This window comes from Branchiostoma belcheri, unplaced genomic scaffold (assembly GCF_001625305.1).
Source record: "Branchiostoma belcheri isolate BF01 breed outbred unplaced genomic scaffold, Haploidv18h27 scaffold343, whole genome shotgun sequence".
Lineage (NCBI taxonomy): Eukaryota > Metazoa > Chordata > Leptocardii > Amphioxiformes > Branchiostomatidae > Branchiostoma > Branchiostoma belcheri.
Window position 1 is genome coordinate 51,238 of NW_017803958.1, and position 13,794 is coordinate 65,031.

Consider the following 13,794-nt stretch of genomic DNA (forward strand, 5'->3'; position numbering starts at 1 on the left):
CTCCTCACGTAGGCCCTGTTGACCTTGGTAGGTGTGGCCGCACTGCTCGGGAGGTCTGATAGCACCCTCTTAGTGCCTTTCCTGGACTAAGGTTTTTCTCTACCGCCTCCTTGCATTTGTCCAGGATCTTCTCCAGTTTCTTGCTTCATCGGAAAGCAAGGTTTAAACAGATAGGGGGGATATTATCTTGAAGGAGGGGAGTGGCATCTTCCTTCCACTGATGTCTTTCGTTGAGCAGTGTTTTTGGTTTGTCAGACAGATCAAGGATGTGCACTTGTTTGTCTTCCACAACCTTCCAGTACGGCACAGTTATATCCAGGCTGGCCGCATTACTAGCCATCTGTGACAGTCATCCGCGTCAGTTTCCTCGTCTGACATCAGGCAGGGCCAGGGGTTGGCCCCTCCAGGTCTGACCGGCTCAGCACAGCCTTCCCTGCCGCCTTTCTTCGGTCAAAGAGCTGTGAGTTCGGGGATTTTTTCAACCGGGATGTAGCCCACTATTCTCCACACATCCTGTAACTTAGTATCTATTTTATTGCATTATGGTAAAAAAAATTGGGATGGGGCGCCGCGGCAAAGCGTGTCGAATACAAGCAGGAAGTGTGCTGTGCAGAAGAAGGAATTGATACCACGCTTTTCTTCCGGGGAATTGCATTTTTGAAGCTCTTCTCTTTTCCACGGCGCCAACTTCTCTATAAAAAGCTTCATCACCGCACACCGATCAGTCAGCAGGTTCTGGTGTACACTTGCATCTTCAGCAGGATGGAGGTTTGCAAGGTCACTGATCATTGCTTGAACACTTTCTAACACAGACGAAGCCGTCTCCTCTGCCACAGGCAAGCATCCTTTGTGTCGAGCTGCTGGGCGTCGGCCCAGACGTCGAATTGTTGCACCCAGAGTTGGAAGTCTGCGGTGCCGTCGAAGGATGGGGGAAGTCGGAACTGCGGTGCTGCCATGGCGTGGGTTACAAACAGCGCTCGTAAGCGGGGAGCCGCTGCCACCAAATGTAACGTGGTCACTAGAGAGAGGGACGACTTCACTCCCAGAGACACAACTCAGGACTGGCTAATTGGTAACAGAGGTTGGGGGGGGGGGGATACAGAGGCACAGATGTCTGTTTCCTACTCGCTACACTGGTAGTTACGTACGTGGTGGTCATCCCTTGACGTGGCGTCTGTGTTGAGGTCCCAGGTCGATGCAAGAGCCAGCTTCTCGGCCACATGTCTCCTCCCCAAGTAGCTAAGTTAACCGGACTGTATTCAGTGTATTGTAATTAATGGATTGGAACTCAACTCAAAGTCTCGACTCAAATTCATTCTTCGTCAGGTTTATTTGCTTCGGTTTTACTGTAAGTCACCACACAATACAAAAATGTAACGTCGCTACTCACTAGTCTCACTGCAGTACTATAGCTTAGGGCGGTCTGGGTGGAGGTAAAAAAACAGGTAGATCCTTAGTTTCCTTACATATTTACTTTTTGTACATCCTGTACAAATACATGTATGGAAACTTGCCTCAAATTGTCTATAGGCAAACATTTCAAAATTGCTTCATTCAGCAAGCATTGCTTAATCACAGTTTGTAAACACTGCAACAAGAACTTTAAGAAGATTCTTAACTTGACTGCAAATCATGAACTATCTGACTGTGTTTCAACTTTCTAGTGTTATTATTTAGGTACAGTATCATATTCACGCTGTCTGGATCCAGTGTAGCTTCCTCTTCTGGTCCTTTCTTCCAGGAATGATCTATTAGCAAATATACCGAGTCGACAGCGCAGCTTTCATCTGTTTAGTGAACGTGTTGTCGGTGTCAACTTCAGCCAATGCAAGTGGTCTGTCAGTTTCTGGATCATCGGCAAGACTTGTCCAGATGTTGGTCGCCGTTCAGTTGACATAGCAATGGTTATTTTGTAGGGAAGCTTTATGACGTGTAGGAACTGTGCCATCTTCTCAAAATCCTTGTCTGTGCACTTTTGCAGCTTCCTGAAACTGTCTTTGTTCTTCGTGAGATGCTGATACACGTGCGGGGTATTGCTCGACAGATCTCTCCACCATCAGGTACGAACTATTCCACCTTGTGTTGCAATCCAACAATAACTTTTGTGGCTAGGGAGGCCCAGGGCCTTCTGTTTCTGTCATAACTATCTTGCCCATGTAAGAGTTACACTCATGTGGCGCACGGCTCGGAAGATGTTAATGTTGTCATAGGGCCCGTGGTCACCAAACTCGCGGTCGATGACAGGTTGAAAGTCGTTCAGTCGTCCCTCCATGAAGCCCATCAGAGTTGCCCAGCTTTCCGACAAACCGAGATGCTGCAGCAGTGACACAAACTGTTTGCCCGCTCAGTAAGATCTGCGGTACGAAGGACAAACAAAAGACTGACATCATTGCTGGCTCTGGAGCTCCGCAAGTCCAGCAGGCCACACGGAGCGTTTGTTGCACTGTTTAACCTCACAGCGTTTGTTTTTAGCTTGTTCTTGAAGCTTCTGTGACAACTAATGTCCATAGAATGTAATGTATCAGGGGGCAACTTTCGTGGAGAGATTCAGCCAGCTGACCAAAGAATGTTTCGGACACATCGTCTACGACTCTGCCCCTCACACCCACGTTCCCCATCTTTTCAAACGTCTTCATTTCCTCAGATAGCTTCGTTCTCTGCTCCAAGGACAAGTAATGCCCACCTTTTTGTGCTGAATAAGGCTGTCAGCACGTTCCTTGTACAGCCGTACAAGGGTGGAAACAAGTTTGTTCCACAGGTCTGCGAAATGTGAAGACGCTTGCTGCTCTGCACCAAACTTGAAGACACTTGCCCAGCTTTCCTCTAGCTCGAGGTCAACTCTCTCGATCAATGTTCTGATGTTCTCTATTTGATCTATGTTGCCCGTGGGGATCTGCAGATGACCCAACACTACTGGTTTCCATCTTAAGTCAGGGACTTGCTATGTTTCTTGTACTAAATGTAGAATCCGTCTACTTAGCATCAACAAGGAGGCAGGACACTGAGAAGTGTGAAGAGTTGAATCTATTCTGATAGAACAATTGTAGCAGCAAGTAATAATGTTCTTTTGATTCATATTGTAATACATGTACATGTAAAGGTTGTTAGGTGGCGTTTCTGTTGTGAGGCTTTGCCATTTTAACGTCGTGTTGTAGGATTGCTTCAGAAATGTCTTTACTCCTGAATTCATAAAAAGGAAAATGAGGTGATAATTTTTCTTTTTCTAACATTCTTATTAAGTGATGTGCAGAAGAGAAAACAATTTTTCAAAAGGCCAGGGCCAATGTACTCCCCAGTGGAGGCCTGTAACCTGTCTGTGCTCCCGGGTAGTGTGGCAACAGCTTTAGATTTCAAAATATATTTTTGTCAATTTTATTTGCCAGAAACCAACCAGTGGAAAGATGGCATATAAACAGTAGGATAACAAGTACTTTTTAGTCTTAGACCGTAAAATATTTACTCATACTCTAAGTTGTTTCAAGTCTTATACTTAAGCAACTGCAATCTTGGGTGTCAATAAAATGCAAATTTCTCTTCGAAATTCAAGAGGAATTGATCGAACTCTGATGCTTTATTTTACTCATAAGCTAGCTCATGTTGGTAAATCATCAACACGTGAGCATCGCAGATTATTACTGGACGCATTCAGCATAGTAATATGTGGAGATGAAAAAGGGGGTATGGTATCTGTGTTTTAAGCGGTCATAATTTTGTTATCTATCAATCATCGAGCAACCAGTCTTACTAAATGCATAAATAAGACTAAATGCATACTAGTAAATAAGACTAAATGCATAAATAAGGATAACACACTCAACTTTTAATGCAGTCTCAACACTTTTTTTGCACTCTCTTGGACAACATTATGAAGTACTGCGAAAACACAGTCTATACTAATGGTGCGATACAGGGTCATAACTTTTGGAGAACATTGAAGAAACTTGGGTAGCCTCTGTACTGTTCTGTCACTGGACATTCCCTTTTCCTTTTTTTGCACTCTCTTGGACACCCTAATGAAGTACTGCAAAAACTTAACCATAATTAAGTACAGGAAAAACTTGTAATATAACAAAAGTACTGCAAAAACACAGTCTATACTAATGGCACGATACACGGTCATAACTTTTGCAGAACATTGAAGGAACTTGGGTGCCTCTGTACTGTTCTGTCACTGGACATTCCCTTCATGGCTCTGCCACTGCAACCTGACTGCTGTGCTGAAGATGGTGAAGAGCACCATTCACATGGATGAGCCAATGATTGTGAAGGGCTACCTGGACTGGCCAAACATCCACCTTCAGCTGAAAAGCATCAAGAGTGCAAAAGTAAGTTTTTTCCTTCAAACCCTGTTTTGACTTATCCTACAACTTAATAGTAAAGAAGGAAATACTAACACACACACACACATCTTAACAGGAAATACCCATGATTATAATGACGTTCCGCTACATTTGTGATACTACATGTAGTACTAGTAGTTATGACTTACTGCCAGCCCTGTACGTAGTGATGGCCGGAAGCCTGGGGTGAAGGCAGGGCTCTCCACCTTGATGTTTTGGGTGATCTGTCCTGCCACACGGGCATTGTTATGCGCAAGGTATTCCCTTGGCAGATGCATGATGGCCTCCTTCAGTTCTGGAAGGCCACAGCCTTCACACCGGACATATGACTGCTGTATCTTCAGGAGCAGTATTTCTGCCAGTTGCTAAGTAGATAAAAATGGTGAGATAGAAAAAGGCATCTTACAGGAAAGGTGAACCAATCTCTTAGCTTAGAAATGTTAGTTATTCATTCATAGAGTATCATTTTCATTGTATTGATCACATTATCATTGTTGCCATACATTGTCCCACAATAAAGCCCATTCATTCATTCACAAATGATATGAAGGGTACATCAATATAGAGATAGGTCATTTGTTCATTACATTCACCACGGAGGTTACGTTTTCAGTTTTATTTTCGTATTCTCTGCGTGTTTTGGGAAAGCATGATGAATCAAGAAGTTGTGCACGCATAATATGGCATGATGACAAGATGTTAAAGTCATGATCAAGTCAATAATGGACATCCTGGCAAATCTCCATAGCATCTAGTTTTGTTATCTCATTCCCACAACAGGGTTTGGAAGTTTAGGTCCCCAAATTTAGGTCCCCAAGTAGCCTATGTACCACGGTGGCTGATTCTCTTCTGGGCTTCTGACTAATTAAACAACAAGAAGTGTTTATGCATAATAAATTACAGAAGCTTACTTCCACTTCCATCGGGGCGAACGTTACAATGTGGTGAAACCTGCTCCTGAACCCCGGGTTTAAGGCGAGCACATCCTTCTCGATGTGGTCTTGGTATCCAGCCAGGATGATGATTGGTGTGTTCTCTCGGGCTGTCAAAGGAAAGGAAATTTCACAAGGATCTGGTTACCATTTTTAAAAATTGTTTCTGGGTTTTGTTAAAGAGTAGTGGCATCTAACATACTAATAATACCACTCCTAACAATGGCATAACATCAATAAGAATACCACTCCAAACCTCACACAGCAAACCTGTCATAACTTCACAAGCTAGCTTTTGAATTTAAACAGCCTGATGTACACGCATGTCAAGATGGAGTCTTCATCTTGACTATTACTGTAACATCTTCGCAAAAAAAATACACTATGACCTGTTCTACTTTCGACAAGCACACACTGCTGTTAGAAGATGATGTTGTGACAACCTGTTCATGTAGGATGGACTTCCATGTGACAAGGTTCATGTAGGATGAAATATATCTACATGTGTGTTTTTCACTTATCCGCAATATCATAACTACCAATGCAATGATTTGTTGGGTCAGTAGTGGGGTAATGGGAAACACCATACTGATGAGTGTACCTATATAGTACAGTGTACATATACAACAGGTCACCCTACTATTGGCTTACCTCTCTGGCTTCATACAAGCTAGGTTGCTGGCTTCTTGTCCTGACCTGCATTGGCCCTTACGATCAGCCTGTTGATAAGCCTAGCATTGTGTCTTTCCCTCAAGTCTGACGGGATGGCCTCCATTGCTTCCAGCATAGCTTGGCGGTTAAAGTCTGGTATGAAGTACCCACCCAAATTGACCTTGGCTTCTAAGATGTCTATCAGTTGCTGATAGAAAGAAGAACAGTGTGTTGACATTGCAATTTATTTTAGTACAAATCACCATAATTGTCACCAACCTTTTGTGACGAAAGTGTTTAAAAATACAAGAACAATGTTTTATATCAAAACTGTTCACATCACGACATATCAAAACCTGAAGTACAGCTGCAGTGCCATAACATGCCACAAGGGGGGCTAATCATTTCAGGTCTCATCCACTTTTTACATCACAATGCATGATGCCTTTTTGGTGCAGGTAGTTAAGTCCTTCAGCCGACTGGCTCATGATGTTAAATCGCATGGACCATGGAACATCATCTCCAATTGACTAACCCTTCCACAGAGTTAGAAATATGTGCCCCCCCCCCTTCTCTGAAAACAGAGGTGAGACCTTCTTCTTCTTTCGTTACAGTAGGTGGCCTCAGCCTCGCCAAGTGCACACTTGTCAGGAGTGCTAGTACTGGACAGATCATCTATTGTCTCTCTATCCTGCTGCCTAACTTTCGAAACATATGCCGTGCCCTGGACACAAATCTAGTACCTGTATGTAAAAGCAACAAGTATTAAGGATCACTTACTGGAGATGCTGTTCAATGTTTCCTTGACCTCCTCTCGGAGCTGATGAGTCAATTCCTTTTGTTGGCTGATCTTGTTTGCTAGAGAATACAATACACAAACCATTGAACTACAGCTGCACTTGACAGTCACGTGTACCTATGGTGTCGCCCCATCGTCCCCTCGAAAGTTCTGCCACAGTTTAGACATCTGTGATTTTCCTGTAACTCCTTGATTGCATCTCCTATTCTACTTATACCCACCTGCATAATGCACATCGTGGATAGCACTACATTACAAGCATGTGCCTTACAATATTCATCCTTTGGTATATTTGTATTGTGCACCTGTCTATTTCTTCCAGCCATGTGTGGTCAATCTCCTCATCTTCGTGGTCATGGTAGGACGCAAACCGGGTACCCTTGGTGGGAAATATAGCCGCCATATGCATTCTTAACACAAACCTGTCGAGAATTGTTGACAGAAGCTGGCTCTAGGGACAAGTGTGGCTCAGATATACAGTGTTTTTGATCGCAAATATGAGAAACATGCAAAGCTGGTTCCAGGAAACCGTGGTACAGAAAGTATACAACCCTATGCAGCGCTACATCCCTGCATTTCGGCCCGATCTGCACACTAATTCTACAATAACCAGAACGAGTTACATCTATGTCTGGCCTCTCCCCCGTGCCAGAGGAAAAATGGCGAGAAGCCTGTAGTTTAATGTTTGCTGGTGTTATACGCAAACTGCACACCCGAGAGGTGTGTGTCCCAGTCCCGCTGATGGAAGAACGGATAATCGCATTGTGCGGTTGAAACGTTCGACAAGTCCATCCGACTGAGGGTGGTAGGGTGTAGTTCGCGTCTTGTGAATTTTTAGCAGATTACAGAGCTTGTGAACTACATTAGAATCGAAATTGCGCCCCTGGTCGGAATGTAGGGAGTGGGGAGGGCCGTGTACACAAACCCATCCATTGTACACGCACATAGCGACGGTTTCAGCAGATGCATCAGAAAGGGGGAAGAGTTCGACCCATTTGGTGAAATAGTATGACATGACTAAAATATATTTATTACCTTGTGCGGATTTAGGAAATGGGCCTACCAGATCCATGGCTACCCGTTCGTTCGGAAATCCGACCACGGACGGATGCAAAGGCGCACGCGGTTTCCGACCACCTGTTTTATGACGTTGACACACAAGGCACCCCAACACATAGGCGCGGACACCAGTGGTTAAACGTGGCCAATAAAACGTGAGTTTCAGACGTTCAACCGGTTTATCAATCCCCAAGTGGTCCCCAGAGGATCGTCATGAACCATCCGAAGCACTACATGTACATGTTTTATTTCCTGGGGGACGAGCAGTTTATAGCAATGGGTTAGGCCGTCGGGCTGAACCCGCTTGCGATACAATACGCTATCTCTCCTGCCTTAATGTGATGTTCCTTCAAGCGTCTGTAGATGGTGAATCTATCTACGTGATACTTTATCGCCAAGTCTGTTACAGTGTATTCTAGGCTTATTACATGGTGCAAAACATCGTCCATATCAATGTCTTTGCTTGGTCGCAATACAATACCTTAGGTATGGCAAATGTCTTGATGTAGTATAGTTTCACTTCCGCCTCGCAATATCGGGTCCACCCCTTTCTTCATGACGTCGAAGATCGGAGTCTTCAGATATAACCATCCCGTGTACGTTCTTACAAGGTATGAGCTGATGTTGAGTTCCTGAAGTATAAAGATAACGAGCGCGTCTCAGCGTCCGAACTGTATAGGTCTCCGAGAATGAATGACAAAGTCAAGTAACATCAGAACACTTAACAAGGGTGTGTTCTGATTGGGATACGATTTACTAATCATATCAGTTATGCCTAACATTAATGCCGACCACAGTGGGACCGTTGACAGTCGAGTCAGCAAGTACTTCATGAAATCTCGACCAAAATAATTGTTAGGGGGGCATTCTGATGTCACTCATCACCCGTCGCTGCAGGATGCTGAAGTGAAGAGTAAATAGTGAGTTTTCAGACGTTCTCCCCACGTCCGTTCAGTATTTCAATATGTCTTTCTCCTCGAGTATGTGTGGAACCATGTATTTCATGTATTTATATATATGACTTGTCGATCTGTTGAGGTGATAATGGCCTGGCATTGACCGATTCACAGGCATTTTGGGTGTATAAAGCAGATTGTTGTTTTTAAGTCGTAACATCATTTTTTAGCAATGACAAAACATGCATATTGATGTACTTCGCAAAGGTGTCCATTGCAGGTTGGTCAAAAGCCGGCCAGCCCCTTACAAGCTCTTATAAGAGAATACAAAACTTTGAAAATGGTTTTAAGTCATCTATGGTCTGTAATATTATGCCGTCCCTGCACTTGTCCTTTGTTATCATTTTGTATTTGGAAACATTTCCTTTAAAGATTGTGTTAAGTGTGTCTGTTCGAAAGGCCTTAGAGTGACTTGAAGTTAAATTTTACTCCCCATCTTTACGTTTTATCAAATGTTTGTATACATTTGACATACGTCGACCTGTTCTTCTACGCGGCGAATTCAGTCCTCCAGCTCGTCTTGACCGGCTGAGAATCCTGTCGAGCTCCTGTCGTAACTCCTTCTGTTCACTAGACTTCACCAGCTGTACCATTTCGTCTTCCTGCTCTATCAATACCTAAATGTAAAGGCCAGGAGACTCCAGTGTTTCATAATGTATAACCAATATAACGTTTGGAATATCAATTCCCATACTGCTTTTGTTGCTGTAATCGCTCTCACCTTAGGATCATATAGAGAAGCCGTGGTTGCTAGGCGATTGACATGCATTTCATAGATTTTTTCTACAAATGAATGAGAACGAGATAAAAAAAACAACAAAATCGTGTTGCTTGTCCAAAGAAGAAGACTCACTTGGTAGTGGTCCACGATGTTGAGCAGCAGCTCCTTCAGCACCTGCTCACTGCCCCCGCAGCGTGCCATGCACCAGTAAAAATGCGTCTTCACTCGTGCGCCTACATGTACAGGTAGAATCATGTTCTAAAGCTTTTATTCACCATGTTATACAAATACGATTCTTATAAATGTATTTTCTCCAAAGGCCTTTCCCAATGGTTAATCTAATTTTCATTTTCTGTTCCCAATGGGACATTATGTTTTGAGTTAGTTCAGTTCAGTTTATTTCGTACTTTAAAAGAAAATGTAACAATACAATTACAAGAAAATATAAATGAAATGTAACAGTGCAGCGAGGCCGGAAGCATAAAATGCTTATGAGGAGACCTCCCTTCATAACGTGATTAACAATTGGTTCGAAAATAAGATGTGAAGACAATGTAAGGTGCATATGTTTATTTATGATGCCCATAAATATAGCATATCAGTTTTATAGCATATCCTCTTTTAAAAATATCTGTACGTGTACATCATATACTGTAAGCGAATGTTTTGACAGTATGTATACATGTAAGTAAGTAGGTGTCTGTAAAATACTTTGATCTGTTATATTTCTGTTACCTGAGTACTTTTGCCCTAAGGCAAGCCAAGATATTCATGACATTTTTTTGCTTTACTACAACAAGTAGCTTTCAAGTAAGGTGATACCGTGTGCGAACTTCTACAAGTCTACTCCACTCTATTCTACTGCTTCTTTTCTTTCTACTCCTTCCTTCAGGGAACAAGGAGGTAGCCAAGACTAATCTCCAATCAGTTGTTGGGAGGTAAGATTGAAACGTCTTGCGACTGCCTCTTCAAAGAAAAGACAGAAAACGTTCCAATATTTCGTCCCTGCAACTGATAGTAGATTAGGGAGGACTTGTTCACACCTTGTCATCGAACAAGTCCTCCACGCCCACCTCCTTTGTTGGCCTGTTGTCCTGATTGGTCAACATCCAGTTGACGTCCTCCCCGGATGGATAGGTATCCCGGACGATGTCAAGCAGGTCCTGGTCATAAATGTAGTATGTGCCAGGTGGCCCGCGGCGAAGTCCCTGCTATATACATCATGTATTGACATACTTGTCAAATATGAGTAATGTAAATTATTTGCTTGCTGAAAAAAGCGTCCGCCCAGAAAGACTAGTAAACCTCTGTGCAAATTTATCGGACAGCAAGGGTAAAAGGAACAGCAGGAAAACAGCTCAGATGGATGAAATTATGAAACGCGAAATCAGCTGACGTGTATCGACTGCATTTTTATAAACCCTAAAACCAGTTTGATAAGTACAGATCTTTTTACTATTAAATGCCAACAAGAAAATCCTAAAGCAAGTTATTTCCAGAAGTGATTTCGGAAATTTGAAGCCAACATTCCACTCACATAGGTCAGCAGCCCGCTGATGGCGCGGTACACGCGGTTCCTCCTGTGGAAGTTATCGACGTCATACCGGTACTGCTGGAAAAGGGTTTTCACTCTGGGGCTGAGGCGAGTGTATACTATAGCTGAGAAAAAAAAAAAAACAAGGCCATAAACTGCAAGCCAAGAAGGTAGGGCCCACGTGCTAATTTGTTAATGTATGAGACGCAATGCAAAACAAAGGATTAGACAAGAGCGGTCTGTTTGAGGAACGCCGCTAGCGTGGTACTGTCGGCAGATTATTCATTGCAGTCGCGTGTGAATTACATGAACCACCATATGTCTCACGGTAACACCCAGAGAATAAAGAAAAGGAATACTTTCGATCAGCAAAATAACTTATCATTGTATGTACCAGCTTATTAAAAAAAAAATCAAACTGAAAGCAATTGAATTATTTCGACGTACCCCTTGTTCTTCCCTATCTCCGTAAGTCTCTGGATGGCACGCGCCTCCAGGACTTTCTCCTCGCCAGAGGGGACGCGAGTCCTCGGCCTGCTGGCTGCTAAACCCCGCAAAACGAACATCATCGTTAGATCATCACTCCTCGTAAATTATGATATCGTTATGCTCAGAATGGCAATATATATAAATACAAACTAACGATCCCGCATTTTGTACACCCCTTCGACCTTCCATCGAACCCATGGCGAATGATTTGTAAAACAAACTTCTCCGTCTCTTGTCTGGCTTCGCTGTCGAAACTTCACAGTACATAACAAAAACAGGTCACAGTATATTTATTTATTTATTTATTTATTTATTCAAGCTTTACCACAAGTGGAAGGGAAGGGAGAAACAGGTGGAGACCACCTTTACAGGCTCCCTCCCTAGTATAGTTGTTTCGTATCGAATCACAGTGCAAGATATTATAATGAAAAGAATTTACGTCATTTTTGGTTGACAGCAACAACAAATACGTACGATAAGTGATAGACGAAGTACAAATTCTGCTTTCAAACTAAACGCATACTAAATGGGGACCGTAACGGTGCCGTAGGTTAAAAAGAAACACAGGAGCTTACCCCCCGATCTCGGCATGTTTTTCTTGATCAAGTTGGTGAAAACAAACGTCTCACACAGCAAGCCAGACAGATTGTGAGCAATGCACCGCCAGTAGTAATGTATGCGCTACGCCATCGCAGCGCGCTCTGATTGGCTGGCTGCTCCCAGGGGCATTTCCCCGTATGGCCGGCCAGGCCAAGAATCACCATTGCACATACAAGTATTGTAGCAAAAACTGCAGCACATATGGCCTGGTTCAAGTGGCATCGTGGTTGGTATAGATTCCAACTTGTACAAAGAAGTCCTGAGACACCATTTGCATACTCTCTAACATCTTTATTTACTGCGGCTTTCTCTTTTTCTTCCGCTAGGTGTCTACCTTCTTTTGTCTGGATAAACTGCCAGACCGCGGTCCCAACCCCTGGGACGGTGGTGTTTTCCAGAAATAGCTCCCGCGCTAGTTTCCAGTTTTCTAGACGCCTGTCACCTGTCTTCTTGGCGGACTTGATGAGTGCTGCCAGCGCTCGTTGACGTTTCCGAGGGTATAGGTGGATGTTGGGATCCATGCACAAATCTAAATTTTCAACCAATACATGTCAGATAAAGTAAAAAAAATGTGTTTGACAAATTTTAGTTCAAAAACAGTCGGAAAAGAGGTCGGCTACTACTACGTTATATCATGGGATTCTAATTATCTTTACTGGGGGTTCTTGGATCCGGATTTTTTGGTCGCGGCATTCCTCATGAATCTACATTTTGTGTTGAGCGCTGAGATAATATCCTGTCTGAACTTCTTTGGGCAGCCGCAGTGGCAAAAGATGAGACGACAATCTGTTAAACATGAAATTGATTGTTGTAAGGTAGAATACCGAACGGCGTGTCGGAACAGATCCTATTTTTTTTATTAGTGATACAATATGATTAGTTTCTATCTTTATTAAAAAGAGGTGTAGCGTGCGTAAATGTACAGTTAGTTGGCATTCCCGTACCAACCTACTCTTGCCACATCCCGGCGGCCCAACGAAGACGAAACAGCGGGTCAGGAAGTCGCGGGCCGGCTGCAGGCGGGCGTACGAGACATAGGCCTCAGACCGCGGTGATGGCATACAAAGGTCTCAGGCATTTCTTGCGCCAGTGCAGACAGGTCGCCGTCATTTTCCTGTAGGACATTGGTGGCGTCCGTCAGGTCGTTCCTCTGCCCCTGTCTGATGGGATGTCCCATCCGCACGACGACGTTGCCATCTTTCGAGCAGTACCGCTCGTTGTCATGGTCGTTACCGACGGCCTTTTCCACGTGGCATCTGTCGCCTAGGTGCCCTTTCACCTGCGGGGTACGAACCTTCCTGGAAAAGTTGACGTAGCCCTGTAGGTGGGGTTTCCCGGTGGTCGGGGACACCTCCGCACCTACGACCATGAACTTGATTGCCGCGGGGTCGATGTTTCGCAAGTCGCAAGCGTGCCAGGTCGTCATCGCCATAATTATTCAACGTGAAGGACCACCTGCAAGCAGGGGCCTCTCTCCTGTTGGGGGCGGCCATGTTGTTAAGTGAATTTGCATATGAAAACGCATTGTTCATATTGTATTGGGGTTAGCATGTTAAGGTTAAGTGCAGTTAGTTGGGTATAGGTTAAGTATTGCCTATGTTACTGTATCAATGATAGTGTGTTGTGTGTTGTGACACTGTATATGTATATGTTATGTGTATATGTTACACTTAGGGTGTGTATGAGGGTTTGTGGTATACCAGATTATTCCCC

General features: G+C 43.8%; 1 protein-coding gene across 1 annotated transcript; it reads right to left on the bottom strand.

The window, feature by feature from the left end:
• Positions 1 to 13,075: 13,075 nt before the first annotated feature.
• Positions 13,076 to 13,507, bottom strand: LOC109475695. Its single transcript, XM_019776456.1, has one exon. It carries the CDS (start codon positions 13,505 to 13,507, stop codon positions 13,076 to 13,078), a length of 432 nt encoding a protein of 143 aa, XP_019632015.1.
• Positions 13,508 to 13,794: the final 287 nt, after the last annotated feature.